Below are 15,080 nucleotides of genomic sequence, written 5' to 3' on the forward strand. Positions count from 1 at the left end.
ATCACCAGAGGACAGAGTCTAACAGCTCTTCTCCCTCAATACTCTTTATCGCAGATAGAAGCATTAATTGGCAATGGGTTGCAGGACATGCCAGAAGGCAAAAGTTAACTACAGAAAGGGATTGTGGTCACCAGAGGAGGATCAGAAACTGAATGACTACATTCTTCGCTACGGCCATGGCTGTTGGAGTGCAGTTCCTGCTAAAGCTGGTGAGTTACTGCATTCTTCTCAGAGAACTCCATGCATCCTTTGCTAACTATGAGCAGTTTTCTATTCTGAATTCAGACATTAAAGCGTGCAAATATGATACAAACTTACAATCCATGCACCAAATTTTTTTCCCCACATTTAAGTAATTAATCATGCTGCAATGGCAGGCTTGTTGAGAAATGGAAAGAGTTGCAGGCTGAGATGGATCAATTATCTTAGGCCAGGACTAAAGCGCGGCATGTTCTCGCAAGAGGAGGAAGAAGTTGTGATGAAGCTTCATGCTGTGATAGGAAACAAGTAAGGATCTATATCATACTCAGATTGCATATGGATTAAACTAGAAAGAGAATTTTTGTGCAATTATTAAGAAAGGAGAATGCTGCATTTGGTAGCTTGTTTCCTGAACATGATAAATAGAACTTAGTATAATTAAGAAAAGAGAATGCTGATGTGCATACTGAGACCTTTTTAAAGATTTAGGTGATAATGATAGGAAAAAGAATAGCAGGGTCCACATCAAAGATTAATTTTGATAATTGTAAAAGACTTTTCTATGTTCGATGCTTCTGAATATATTAGACTATGACCAGTTTGAATAATACCAACCCGAGAACAAAAAATATCTCAAGTTGCCAAATGAAACCTACTTAATTTTCTTCTCTGATTATAATTTTCGCAGGTGGTCTCAGATTGCAGCTCGTCTACCAGGTAGAACAGACAACGAAGTGAAGAATTATTGGAACTCCTATCTCAAGAAAAAAGTTGTAAGTGGCAAAGTCCCCAAAGTATTAGCTAATCAAAGCCCAAGTCTGGTAGTAAGAGAAGGAGTTGAAGAATTCCATTGCCAAAACTCTAACTCAGAATCCTCTGATCTAATCGAGTCATCTTCTTCTGCTGATTCGAGCCAAGCCATGGCTCCACTGCCAAGAGTAGTGTTTGCAGATTGGCTCTTGATGGGCAATGGCAATGGCCAAAGTGCACAAGAACTGGAAGGAGGAACGGAGTGCAGAATAGACTCCAATTCAAATGGTGAGGTCCTTAACAACCACCAAGGACTCGTTCAAGTTAATTGGCCAACCAACTGTGATCTCCTTCATGGGTCTGAAGACACTGGCATTTATGGGGAGTTACAATGGAGTGGATTCTACGATCCTTTCTCCATGGATGAGCTTTTTGGTAGCTTTGGCAATGGTGATGGCGAGATTTGTTGATGTGGTGGTATAAAGTTTTTATATCATCTATCGATTGAATCTATTCACACTGTAAATGGCTGCTTGTATTCACCTGTGACTCAGAAATAAAGCTTTCGGGAGAAGCATAGGCCCCCCCCCATCTTACTTAGAAGGGTTGGTTACACCTTGACATGATGTATTATTATCCAATTTTTATATAAAACCTTATTTACTTTTAGTCTATCTAATATCTTCTACCTAATTTTATCCTCAACTTGTTTGTTTCTTTAGCTAAAATAAGAATAAAACAATTCTTAAATTACTTAAAATTGATCGTGTCATTATCACATTAATTAAAAAAAAAGTTATATCGACAAACTTACCGAAAAGACATTGGCAATTTTAAATAATTGAGGGGTTAATGTGCCATAAAAATAATTTTTGTTTATGAAAATAGACAGTAGATTAAAGATATAGATATAAATATTTATTAGCAAATTTTATTTTGCCTTTTCCTTTTGCATTATTTCTATTAGGACTCTCTTTTTTCACTTGTCTAAATAGATTGTTATTTTTTTACATTAACTATCTACTAAACACTTGATGTGATCTAGACCTTATCGAATCATCTCACAGGGAACATTGGGTTTGCTGGGTCATCGAGATTTTCTATTCAACAATAGCAATTTTAGGCTTTATGGCGTTTGAAAGGTCACAACATGGTGCTCAAAGACCACAGTCCCATCGAAGAATAAGTGTTCTTGAGTTTTGGTGTTCGAACGGCTACCACCCGATATTTGAATGCCACAATTCATCAAAGAATAAGTGCTCTCGGATTTTAGTGTTCAAATGGTGATAGCTACCATTGGAACACCAAAACATGCTGACTACTCTTGGGTTTTAGCATTCGAACGGTTGTCGCCATCTTTCCCTAATGCAGTCCGTCTAATGACATTCGAAAGTTTGATGCTGAGATTATTGTGTTAGAGTTAATTTGAATTATTTTGAATTCTGATTAGCCTTTAAATATGCGAAAGGTAGAGATTTTGGGAGGAGGAAAGAATATTAACACTTATATCTTTTCCTAACTCATCTCTCTCAACCTTTTCCTTCAATCCAAGGCCGGCATCATCAATCTGACGTCATTTCCTTCATTCTCAACTATCAATCTCCTTAGACCCTTAAGGCTGACCGTCTTCTCTCTCCTCCTTCATACCCTAGTCGCCACCTAACTCCTCCCTCCTCTCTCATTATCTGTCAATCTTCCTTCTTTGTTATGACCGACTAGCTTTTCCCCCTTCTTTCTTTTTTAAGTCATAGATTTATCTACACCATCATCATCTCCATTATCTCTTCAGCTCCCATCATCTATATCACACCATCTCCTCTAATTCTACTACAAAATCGCCCTCACCATCGCATTAAATAAATCATCTTAGCCTGGTTCACAACAACACTGTGTCGTTAATTTTTATCATAAAAATTAATATTAAACTATTATTATATTCTTAGATATTCATCCAAATTAAACCCACTCACTAAAGTTTAAAAAAAAAAATCCTTCCAAATATTCCACTAGTGTTCCTCCATTTACTAAAGAAAACATCTCAAACCAATTTTTAAAGTTTTTCTTCTTAATCATGCTATTATTTAAAGTAAAGTAATTATCGATAGTCTTAGTCACCCGCAACAATAAATAATATAATATATTATCCTAACTTTATTTATTTGGATCAATAAAATTTTCCTTCTCATTCTTTTTTATCAAATGATCCTCTATGCTATGTAGTTAGACACTTGGACTGCACACTTATTTCAAACAATTATCATTAAATTTCCTTATAGTAATCACGATGTTGGGTATTGATGATGTAAGATTAGGCTCACAGATAAAATATATTATGAGTTCGATTTTCCTTATAATATTTAATAATTTTTTGTGTGCATAATTTAAACAAAAGGTTAGCTAGCGAGAATGATTAACCTATTTATTTAATATTTAGTCTACGGGCTCGTGATCAAATAAAAAAAAATATTAGTCCTCAAAATAAAACTATTACGTCGACAGTTTCCCGTTTAGAAAAATAGTTAGTTTAAACTTTGGTCCTAGCAAAATGCATCATTAAGCACAAGATGGAATAAAATAATAAGTAATTGCTAGGTCCAGAGTTTGATAATAATTTATAAAAATAGAGAATTAGTCTACGAAACGATGGTTAATTAAAAAAAAAACGAAAAGGGTTGGTCTTGAAAATAAAATTATTATGTTGACAATTTTGGCATTAAAGAAAAACTTTAGTTAGTTTAGACTTTGATTAAAAACTTTACAAGATGATGAAGCAAGCTGCTTCAATTCTAATGATTTAAAGTTCGGATAAGATGAAGGTTTTTTTTTTTTTTTTTTTTTTTTTTTGGACAATAAGATTGGAAATATAGCAAAATGCATCATTAAGCACTAGATGGAGCAAAATTATAAGTAATTGCTAGGTCCAGAATTTGATATAATTAAAAATAGATAATTAGTGTTCGGTTTCAAAATAAACAAAATGTTGGTCCTGGAAATAAAAACATTAAGTTGACAATTACTCATTAAACAAAAAACTTTATTTCAAACTTTGATTAAATGCATCATTAAGCAGTGGATGGAGTAAAAAATTATAAGTACTTGGTAGGCCTAGAATTTGATAATAATTAAAAATAGAGAATGAGCTTCATAAAAATTAGTCGAAATGATTTGGATACATGGAACCCAAATTAGAAAATTAACACGGAAGAATTTTTAATTAGTTGAAACACAAAATTAGGACGAGTTTCGGACTTTCTTTATTGCATCCGACCCGAGCATATATATATCTACTTCATTAGGTCACTATTTACCAATAATTACCAGCGGACCACCGATAACACCAATTGCCGCTATGGCATTTTCGCCCAGATCTATTTATAGTAAGGGTAATTCCGTCTTTCCACCACCACCTCCTCCTCCTCCCATTCGTCGTCACCCTAGATGCGAACGAGAACACTTCCGATAGCCCCCCCACCCCACCCAAAGGTCTTCGAATCAGCGTGGGCAACCAAATCTTTCCTTATTTCGTTCGATTTTACGAAGAGAAACCCTAGATTTTGGTATTTTTCTTGATCTCTTGGTTTATTTTGGCCCTAGTTTCGTGACTTCTGCTTGATTCAAGGAAGGAAACCCTAGATTTCGGTTCTAGGTTATTGATTCGTCTTTCTTTTAAGAGCTTTTTGGACATCTTTTATCTTTGTCTCCAAGAGCGGTGGATCGATTGTAGCTGTAAAGTATGAATCCTAGAGGTAGGTATCCTCCCGGGTACGGCAATGGCCGTGGTGGGAATGTTGGAGGAAACCATAACTACTACGGGAGGAACCCTCAGCAGCAGCAGCCAGAGCAGCCGCAGTATGTGCAGAGGAATCCGATGCAGGGATACCAGCAGATCCAGCAGCAGCAATGGTTGAGAAGGAATCAGATGGGAAATGATTCAGGTGGCAGCGATGTAGTGAAGTCAGTTCCCATCGATCCTAGGTAAGAGGACAACAATTACTTCATCGAGTTCTTTGTGTACAAGAATTTTGTTTGTTTGGGTCTTGTTAGTTTGTTCTCCTGCGTTATGAATTTTCCTTCGTTTGATGACATGAAGGTGGTGTTGTCATATGTTTTATGTCTCAGAGACTTAATCTCATGTGGTAGAAGCCATTGGCGAGATGTCAAACTTAGAATATCAGATACATGTTTTTTATATGTACTTAAAAGTTAAAACAATGATTTATCTTTGCCAGTCTGCACCGGAATTGTTTTATTAGATCCTGATTAAACCTAAATCAGCATGCTTGATACTTCCTTCTGTTATTTCCTGATTTTTTTAGTTCTCAAGATTGGAAGGCTCAATTGAAGATACCACCATCAGATACACGCTACAGGACAGAGGTATATTCACTTATTAATTTATTAGTTGTAATATTGTATTTGCTAATGTCAAAGGAATGAGGGATATTAATAAATTTTTCACAATTACTATGTTGGTAGATTTTTCTCTACTAGCTTTTCACTGTTTTGTATAATTTATTTGCCGAAAAGGTGCCGCTGTGACCTTTCCAGGCTTGGCAAAGGCTGTTCATCCTTAAGGTTTTACATTATTAGTGAGAACATTGTTTTTTTGTTGGTTGAATTGCTTTATATATCGCAGGTTTATTTGATTCATACTGTATTCACTTCTTTACTTAGTAGTCTAGATGCTTATTTTCTTTGCACATTTTTCGTGTATGTTAGGGCTGCTTTTTGGGCTACGTTTTTGGGAATTCATTGTACACCTAGAAGTTGATAATCCTTTGACCTCCCATCTACTTGATGAAGTCTGAAAAATGACCCTCAACAGTTGAGGTCTATCTGACATGTAGACTTAGGTCGAGAGAGTATTAGGAAGAAAAATAAATGTTTATAATAAAAATAAATCCAGAACAAGAGAAATTGTTTTTTGATAATTTTCTCAGGATGGTTTACTCTTTAAAACATTGACTAACGCGTTATAATAATTAGGCTAAGGTATGCTTGTCCTTTATAAGGTCTTTTAATGAGGATTATTATAAACATTATAAATGCTCAGATATATTGAAAGAGTTAACTTTCTCTTGCTGTCTTGCATTTACAAAATCATAATTCTTAGTGATTAAATTGTAGTTAAGGTACTGCAAAAGTTTGGGAGGAAATTTTAATATTTTATCAAGATTCTATGATTAAGCAATCGATACAAATGCTCAGATATGTTGAAAGAATTAACTCTCTTGCAGCTTTGCATTTACAAAATCAGATTTCTTAGTGATTCAATTGTAGTTGAAGTATTGCAAAAACTTAGGAGGAAATTTGACTAAGATTCTATGATTAAGCAATCGATAGATATGGTCTTTCATTCTGGAAAGGGAAATATTAGAAATGATCAACCAAGCCAAGTTTGATAGGAGAAAGCTCCCTAAACTTCCATGTGGAAAATGATTACCAAGTTTTGATGGAAGAGAGCTGTCCTATATTAGTTTCCCATTCTATAACCTCTATGCTAGACTGCTAGTTGTGTTGCTTCACTCAGCACAAAGGATGGACAGCGAAGAGGTTGGGTGTGATTGTAATATAGTAATATGCCAATTGTAATATCTTTATGTATCATTGGCAGTTGAATCAACATTGCAAACAAGGCACATCAATTCTTGCTTTTTTTTCGTGTTATTGGACCTACAATCTACGCTTCACATATCTGAAAGATTAGTAAGAGGTCTAAGGTAGTCAGTTGTCGAGCACTTAATTTATTTGTGAACTTTTGATCACACCCTTCTTTTCATACATATTTGCTTCTTTTGCTGGGTTTTTTCAAGCTTTAAGTTGATGATCTTCAAAGTTTAAGCTCCTTGCAGTCGTAATTCTGTGATCTACATTCCCAAAAGACTTCTATTATTCTGTTTGGCTGGAGATAGTAGAATTTCTTCTCTTATTAGGAGAATGGTTCTAACTTGATTCTATTATTGAATTTTGCAGTTTGCCTTGTTCTTTGGCTTCTGCCAAAAGCAATTACAAGCTTTAGCATTTTTTATCATTAAACTTGCTGTTTTGGTACTTCATTAATTCACGTATTGCCTACTGGGACACTTCTCAGATATTAGGCACTAGATGAGTCCCACAAGAGACTTGCTTATCCTTTGTGTCTCCATCTTAAGTTTATGTGTCCTTCTTTTGCTTTAACTCATTGATAACAATGGTGGATTGATTTTGGCAGGTCCACAAGTTTGAACCAGAAGTTGTACTTATTAGCTGTGCATTCATTTAGGATTGTCTTTCTGTTTGAAATCATATATTGATACATTATTTTTTGGCATGTTATGTCCAGGATGTCACAGCAACTAAGGGGAATGAATTTGAAGACTATTTTCTGAAACGTGAACTACTTATGGGGATATATGAGAAGGGATTTGAAAGGCCATCTCCTATTCAAGAAGAAAGCATTCCTATTGCACTAACCGGCAGTGACATTCTTGCAAGAGCTAAAAATGGGACTGGGAAGACTGCTGCATTTTGCATTCCAGCACTGGAAAAGATTGACCAAGATAAAAATGCTATTCAAGGTCTCTTCTTATACCTTTTAATTTCTGCAATGACGTGCATAATATGATTAGCTTTGATGAAGAATAATGTAGTAGTTTGTTGGCCTGCGTGCTATCATTTTTAGCGTGCTGGTGTACAAGTTCAATTATTTAGTGCTCAACTCTTAAATTGTCTTTTAGCCTGTTTTCTTTTGATGTGTGAAGGTTCTGTTGACAACTGTAGCATCTATCTGCTTTGCATAATTACTGAATCTGTATCTTGTGGTGTTCAGTTGTTATATTGGTTCCTACAAGGGAATTAGCTATGCAGACATCACAAGTTTGTAAGGAGCTTGGGAAGCACTTGAACATCCAAGTTATGGTAACTACTGGAGGAACCAGTTTGAAGGATGACATAATGCGGTTGTATCAACCTGTACATTTGCTTGTTGGAACGCCTGGTCGAATACTTGATCTTACTAAAAAAGGCATTTGTGTCTTGAAGGATTGTTCCATGCTTGTTATGGATGAGGTATCATTAGATGTACATATATTTTAGGTTTTTTACATTAGTATACATATTCAATGCTTTTTATTGGTTGATATTTCAAGATAATCTCCTAGTCAATCATGATAGGATTTTCCATATATATGCAGTTATTTCACAGAAAAGTATTTTTTGTCTATCTGTCCCCATTGTGGGATCAGGTCTTGCAAGGGTAAAAGAAGAGCCCCACTCACAAAAGCACCATCAATGGAACACTCTTCTTTTGTGCTTGCTTTTCCGTATGCTTGTGTCTATCCTGACTTCCTTTCCTTCAGTGCTTAATGCCTATGTCCTCTTTGAATTTTGTCTGCATTAAAATAATTGCATTGCTGTTTTTGTTGTAAGTTATCATTTTCAAACTGTTCATGCTACTGTCTTTGCCAGACATATATTCATTTGTTGGTTCAGCCAAAACCTAGTAATTCACTATTCAAAGAAAATGATGATGATCTGATGCCATTAGGAATATTGCTTTAATGAGATTCCTGTAGCAACCAGCTGCTGGTGCAATTTCAAGTTTCTCTAGGCATGATCATATTGAGGTAACCTTGGGTCATGTGACCTCTTGTGAGAATATTTGCATTTTGTCACTTGAGAAAATCTTGTCCTCTTGATTTCCTCATCTACTGGATATACTGCACATTATATTTCTTTTTGAGTTTACCAGTCATCAGTTTTCAGAAATATGATGCCTCTATCTACATGATTTCTGGCAAATTATTTCCTGTTGACTACATTGGATGAGAAGTCATTTTATATCAAAATAACCCATCTTTTCTATGTTTCTGAAATGATATGCTTCTTTTACAGGCAGACAAGCTTTTATCTCCTGAGTTTCAACCTTCTGTGGAGCAGCTGATTCGTTTCCTTCCAGCTACTCGCCAAATTTTAATGTTTTCAGCTACATTTCCAGTTACTGTTAAGGATTTTAAGGACAGATATTTGCCGAGACCTTATGTAATTAATCTTATGGATGAGCTCACCTTGAAAGGAATTACTCAATACTATGCTTTCGTGGAAGAAAGGCAGAAAGTTCACTGCCTTAATACTCTTTTCTCTAAGGTTTGGCATCACCTCAGTTTTCTCTTTTCCATATTGTCCATTAGCTCGAATATATTTTTTTTTGTTGAAGTAATAGAATATCGTGTGGTCTTGTTTTGGCAGCTTCAAATAAATCAATCTATTATATTTTGCAACTCTGTTAACCGGGTGGAGCTATTGGCAAAGAAAATAACTGAGCTTGGTTATTCTTGCTTCTACATTCATGCTAAAATGTTGCAAGACCATCGCAACAGAGTATTTCATGACTTCCGCAATGGTGCATGTAGGAACCTTGTCTGCACAGGTATTATACTTCACTTGTTTTCTAATATCTAGATTTTAGTCAAAAGTAGGCCTTATATAAAACTTATTCTTGTTTGAAAGTACATGATCCCAGCTCCTTTTTTTTGGCCAAGTTTTGAAAGTACATGATCCCAGCTCTTTAAATTTATGTTCTAAGCTAATTGTACAATATTATCCCTCTGAAAGGTTCATTAATTTTAAGACTATTAGTTTACCTCATCTTGAGTATTGCACATTACAGTAGTAATTCATTTCAATTAACTATCTTGTTCACACACTCTTTAAAGTTCAATGAGAAACTGCTGTTTTTTTTTGTTAGAATGATGATTAGTCTTTCAATCATTCATCTTTTCTTTTTCTTCCTTAGCTTCTGATGATTTCCTGCTTATGTCCTTGCAGATCTGTTCACGAGGGGGATAGATATTCAAGCTGTTAATGTTGTTATCAATTTTGATTTTCCTAGGAATGCCGAGACGTATCTACACAGGGTATGGTGTATACACATGTTTAACCATTCTTTTCAATAGAAATTATATGTGTCAACAACCTGTTTCTACTTAAGAATCAAATAAAGTATTAATTAGATGGGCTAGTGATGTATAATTTACTTGGGCAAAGGATTTGCCAGGTCATTGATATGAATCATCTTACATATAGTTTGCTGATCCTTGCTCGAGGTGTCTGAGTTGAAATAATCACCTGAATTTGTTATTAAATACTTGGATGTCTTGTTCTGCACTTCAGGCACTTGTATTTTTCAATAACATATGTTTGACACTTTTCAGGTTGGCCGTTCTGGAAGGTATGGCCACCTTGGTCTGGCAGTGAATCTAATCACCTATGAGGATCGCTTTAACTTGTACGGTTTCTTTACTATTCACAAACTTGTACAAACTAAAAAGTCATTAACTATCTGATACCTTTATCTAACATCTTGGAGATCTCTGTGCAATGACAGGTATAGGATTGAACAAGAACTTGGAACTGAAATTAAACAAATACCACCACAGATCGATCAGGCTATTTATTGTCGATGATCCTGTCAGCAAATGGTTAGAATAGTGCCTCTGTAAATATCGTCAGGTCAAGTAAGTGTTATAATGCATGTCCTGTTTATGTTCGTTAACTTATTTTCAAGTTTAAAAGGTTAAAATTATTTAGATGCCACACGGCTGATTTGCTAGACCAGATATTGTTCTGCGGCATGTAGTGGCCAGGAGCTCCCATGTCCTTGTGAACTATAAAGATTTAGCAACCTGCTTGGAGACGACATTCATTCATTTATTCATGTTGCTAAGCATTACAAGGGTTTTAATCAGAGGGTTGCCAATCTCTTGCCATTTTCAATCTTGTTTCTGTTTAGTGGTTTGCAACTTGGGAACCTTGCTATCTTACTGATTACACAGTCTTTCTTCATTTATATGTGGAACTTAGTGGATACAGCTAATCATTGATCATATATTCTTTTCTATTTATATTGGTGACCGTCAAGGTTTATCTTTCATTTCCTGCTTCTTTCATTTAATACCAGCAACTGCAGTTAACACTATCCTTTTTTTAAATGCAGGGTTTATTTTGTCGCCTTGCCTGATGCATCTGAGTTCAAATCTAACGAAGCACTCAATGAGATGAGATGTTGTAGTCGGCTCTTGTTATGGACCATATGTGCTGATACAAATTCTTAATTTTGTTATTACAAAGTTCTGAATTAATCTAAAAGTGGATCATCCCTTAGTTTTAATGGGCAGTTGAAGCGTTTTAGATGCTCTTTGCTTCATTAGGTGCCATTTCAACCAATGACATCGGATAGTTACTATTTGTTTAATGTTACATGAATCTCGGAATTAGAGTTCCGTAGAGCATGATTTCATCATGCGGAAGATGAATTCAGATATTGCTGCCTGATTGACAGGTGTAGAAGATCTACATTATACATTTTCTTCCAGTCAATTGTCTTTGTATGGATAACATATCCAGCTGCCTTCTGTTTTTTTTAGCAAGAATAATATTATCTGGAACTTGGATAGATTCTACGGTGGTCATCTATACTGTGAGCTTTGGTACTTTATGAATGTTTTTTCCTGCATATGCATGTGAATGGAGATCTCTGCTCAGCAAATGGGGAGAGTGCAACCCTAGTGGTAGGCGGCTAGCCTTCTTTGGTCTATTTTTTTTATCAATATTTTGAGAAAAAAAGGCTAGTTCTTTACCTCGGAAGTTGATAAAATTTTCCGTTATTGAGAAATATTTGGTTATTAGACTTCTGCTCCCATAGCCTAGTCGGCTATGTTTTCAATTCACCTAAAGGTTGTAAACGTGTTAGCTTATCGGCTTTGGCATCTCTGTTCTCTATGAATGGTTGCGGCTTTCTTAAATTGCTTCTAAATATTACCTCATTATTGACACTACAAAAGCGATCGAAACAAATTTCTATTCGCGTAATGGAGGAGACGGACAAGAAGAAATATTAAAAAAAATTTATCCTATTTATAGTTTTGTTTTTGCCATTTTATTCTCTTATGATCATAATTATATTTAAACCGAAATGTTACTTTTTTATTTAAAGATACTTGTTAGATATAAAGTTGTATGGAATTATATTTTAAGATTTAGGATGACAAAAAAATATGACATATATATATATATAAATATTTGTTATATTTTTATTATTTGAAATTTGATTGGTAAAAATAATAATTTTAATTTAAATATAAAGGGCAAGATTATACAAGAAGGTTAGAGTGAATTAAAACTAAGCTACATAGGATAAATATATTTTTTTTCAAAACAAAATAGATTAAATAATACTGCGTTTATTATAAAATTTATAATGATCGTTACTTAACGTGCAAGAATTAATAGTGATATAAAATAAAGTGAATTTAGCCTAAAGTATATAATGGAGTAAATTATATCAAACCTAAAAGAAATATTTAAAAAAAAAAAAGTTCCGTCCGTAGCGCACATTAGTGGCCCCTCACCGAATTAAAAGCTCTAATGAGTAGTCGATTTTAAGAAGCCCTCCTCCTCCTATCCCCAGTAGTATGTTCATCACCTATTCACCTCTCTCCATCTTCTTGAGCTTCGAGCTACGTCCGTGGTCCGGAGACATTAACTTCATCTCTCTCTCTCTATATCTCCCCTCCTCACCCTTTTTTCTTCCCTTCTTTTGACGTGTGAGTCTCAAAAATCTCCACCACTCTTTGAATCCCTGGTCTCTCCTTGTACTTGGAGTTAATGCGGAGTTTGGAGGAAGAGCGGCTCCAATTTCGAGTCCTCCCTCTGGTGCCTGGTGGCTTGCAGTAGCAGGTCAGATCCCAGCATTTAAAGCTCCGAGATCCGCCTCCCTCCCTGTTATAAATATCCTCCGTCTCGGGCGCCTCCGTTCTCTTTCTCCTCTCCCCCTTTGATCTTGTAAAACGACGCTTCCTTTTGTTTTTTAGAAAAAACACAGAGAAGAGTACCAAAAAAAAAAAGGCTAATGGGGAGAGCTCCTTGCTGCGACAAGCAAGGACTCAAGAAGGGTCCATGGACGCCGGAAGAAGACAAGATCCTCATCGACTACGTCCAAACCAACGGCCACGGAAGCTGGCGTTCTCTTCCCAAGCTTGCAGGTCTCTCTCTACTCCGCTCACGCGTTGCATTTCCCTCTCCCTCTAATTTCTTCCAACTATTTTGTTCTCATAACTCTCCAGTCTTAGTTGTTCACACTATAAACAGACTGTACGAGTTAATCATATTAGCTTAGCTCTCGTCTCCCCATGAAAAAATTGCTAAGAAGAGAAAATGGCATGGCCCTATTAATTACGGATACTATGTTTCGCTATAGTTCAAAATTAATTAAAGATGGGACACTAGTAGCTGCATAGTAATCTATATACCCTCATAATGGTTGAAGGGCCACCACCATTGTTAAGCCCTGTTTGTGATAGATAGCATGTTATTTTTTTTTGGCGCTATTAAAAGTAATTAGATGGTTTTGTGAGGGGGTAAGTGTAATAAATGCAGGTCTGCTCCGATGCGGAAAGAGCTGTCGGCTTCGTTGGACCAACTACTTGAGACCGGACATTAAGCGCGGTCCGTTCACCGCCGAGGAGGAGAAGTCTATCATCCAACTCCACGCCATCGTCGGTAACAAGTACTACTATTACTCTCGTCTCTTGTTTTTTTTGCACATAACCCCTCGCTTTATCGTAATATTGTTGAGGTAGCCTTGTGCTTATTTACAATTTATGTACTGCCATTACTTCCACGTAGCTTAGCTTTGGTACACCAACAGTATAATGAAACAAAAGAAATTCCTATTTTTGTTCTACCGGTGTCATATGTCGTAGTACAAGTATCCATATCTGTTTAATATTTGCAGGACTATCATTCCACTCATAATTACCACACTTATCTCACAAAAACAAAAAACAAAAAATCTTTCGTTTGTAACACTTGTTCTTAGTTTTAATTTACGTGTTAGTTTTGATAAAGAACGACTAAGACAGCCTTTTTCATATAGTGTGACCAAAATAAATTTGTTTACAAGTTCTATGCTTCTTAAAACTCTAAATTCCTCTGTTTCTAAAACTTAAGAGGTTGCATAGATCCAAAGAGTGAGAAGATAAAAGATAAAGAATATCAAATGTTTTGACAGCAAATTATTGTCACTGTTGTTTTCGGACAGACAAAATCTAATGATTGCACATATGTCAAAATTTTATAAAGGGTTAAAAAGTGGTTCTCGGAAACAAGAACAAGGATTACTATTGACAGAGTAATCGTAAATAAAATAACTATTATATTCGTACTCTTTTATCTTTTTTAAACTCCACTTCATTAAATCATAATAGGAGCCAGCTTTTATCATTTGAAAAGATAGCTCTATTCATTGGATGTCAATATATTACTCGTGTTTCTAGCCCAATAAGTAACTGAATAATTTCGTGGGCCTTCCTCTGGATCCAAAATATATAGGTGGTCGACAATCGCGGCCCAACTCGCCGGTAGAACCGACAACGAGATCAAGAACTACTGGAACACCCACCTCAAGAAGCGCCTCCTCCGCATGGGTTTCGACCCCGACTCCTCCACCTCCGCCATCTCCTCCTCCTCCTCCTCCTCCGCCTCCTCCTCCTCTCCATCCTCCACCACCTCCCTCCAGATCACCCGCCACATGGCCCAGTGGGAGAGCGCCAGGCTGGAGGCCGAGGCGCGCCTCTCGCGCGAGACCTCCCTAGTCCTCCTTTCCTCCTCTCCGTCCTCCACGTCAGCATCCGCTGGCTCCCCCGACTTCTTTCTCCGCATCTGGAACTCCGAAGCCGGCGACGCGTTCCGGAGGCCCTTGGAGTCGCCCCCGGCTTCAGGCGTGGTAAAGGAGGACGACTCGTCCGGGTCGAACGAGGTGGAGGACGCGTCGGACGAGTCGTACCGGCTTTACTTGGATTTCGCGGGGGACGAGTTGGGATCGTTCCGCGCGCCGCTGGGTAGTTTCTCCATCTTCCCTAGCGAGTTGGACGTTGCAGACTTCAAATGACGAGAATACTCCTATCTCTTGAGTTTGTGAATTATGATGTGTGTGATATTATATTATACACCGTTATGGATGTTTTGAGTAGAGATCATGTAATGTGTGGGTGATAAATTGCAGTCGTGCTGTTCTACTTACTATATGTCTATATGTGCCTCTTTTTCTTCTTCTTTTAATCCGGTTAAGTACATAGAGATGATTGATATTA

The 15,080-nt window shown here is 36.5% G+C and overlaps 3 protein-coding genes across 5 annotated transcripts; all 3 read left to right on the plus strand.

The window, feature by feature from the left end:
- On the plus strand, positions 1 to 1,623 carry LOC140793938 (transcription factor LAF1-like). The gene is made up of 3 exons (XM_073145721.1): positions 1 to 209; positions 378 to 507; positions 890 to 1,623. The coding sequence occupies exons 1-3, from the start codon at positions 74 to 76 to the stop codon at positions 1,419 to 1,421; spliced, it is 798 nt and encodes a 265-aa protein (XP_073001822.1). The 5' UTR covers positions 1 to 73; the 3' UTR covers positions 1,422 to 1,623.
- Positions 1,624 to 4,397: 2,774 nt separating this feature from the next.
- Positions 4,398 to 11,383, plus strand: LOC140794101 (DEAD-box ATP-dependent RNA helicase 6-like). 3 transcript variants are annotated; one of them, XR_012110061.1, is made up of 11 exons: positions 4,398 to 4,508; positions 4,657 to 4,926; positions 5,268 to 5,328; positions 7,274 to 7,508; positions 7,760 to 7,998; positions 8,824 to 9,075; positions 9,178 to 9,358; positions 9,757 to 9,845; positions 10,143 to 10,216; positions 10,316 to 10,445; positions 10,925 to 11,383. XR_012110061.1 is itself a non-coding variant. In XM_073145968.1 (11 exons), exons 2-10 carry the CDS (start codon positions 4,685 to 4,687, stop codon positions 10,392 to 10,394), a joined length of 1,452 nt encoding a protein of 483 aa, XP_073002069.1. In that variant the 5' UTR covers positions 4,417 to 4,508; positions 4,657 to 4,684; the 3' UTR covers positions 10,395 to 10,440; positions 10,925 to 11,383. The 3 variants fall into 3 exon arrangements, 2 of the variants coding, with proteins under 2 accessions (XP_073002069.1, XP_073002068.1); XM_073145968.1 differs by having other exon boundaries at positions 4,417 to 4,508; positions 10,316 to 10,440; XM_073145967.1 differs by having other exon boundaries at positions 4,441 to 4,926; positions 10,316 to 10,440; positions 10,925 to 11,098.
- Positions 11,384 to 12,537: 1,154 nt separating this feature from the next.
- LOC140793206 (transcription factor MYB17-like) lies at positions 12,538 to 15,009 on the plus strand. The gene is made up of 4 exons (XM_073144564.1): positions 12,538 to 12,666; positions 12,801 to 12,971; positions 13,366 to 13,495; positions 14,320 to 15,009. Exons 2-4 carry the CDS (start codon positions 12,839 to 12,841, stop codon positions 14,876 to 14,878), a joined length of 822 nt encoding a protein of 273 aa, XP_073000665.1. The 5' UTR covers positions 12,538 to 12,666; positions 12,801 to 12,838; the 3' UTR covers positions 14,879 to 15,009.
- Positions 15,010 to 15,080: the final 71 nt, after the last annotated feature.

The sequence above is a fragment of the Typha latifolia genome, chromosome 8 (assembly GCF_019914945.1).
Source record: "Typha latifolia isolate L0001 chromosome 8, TyphaL0001v2, whole genome shotgun sequence".
Classification (NCBI taxonomy): domain Eukaryota; kingdom Viridiplantae; phylum Streptophyta; class Magnoliopsida; order Poales; family Typhaceae; genus Typha; species Typha latifolia.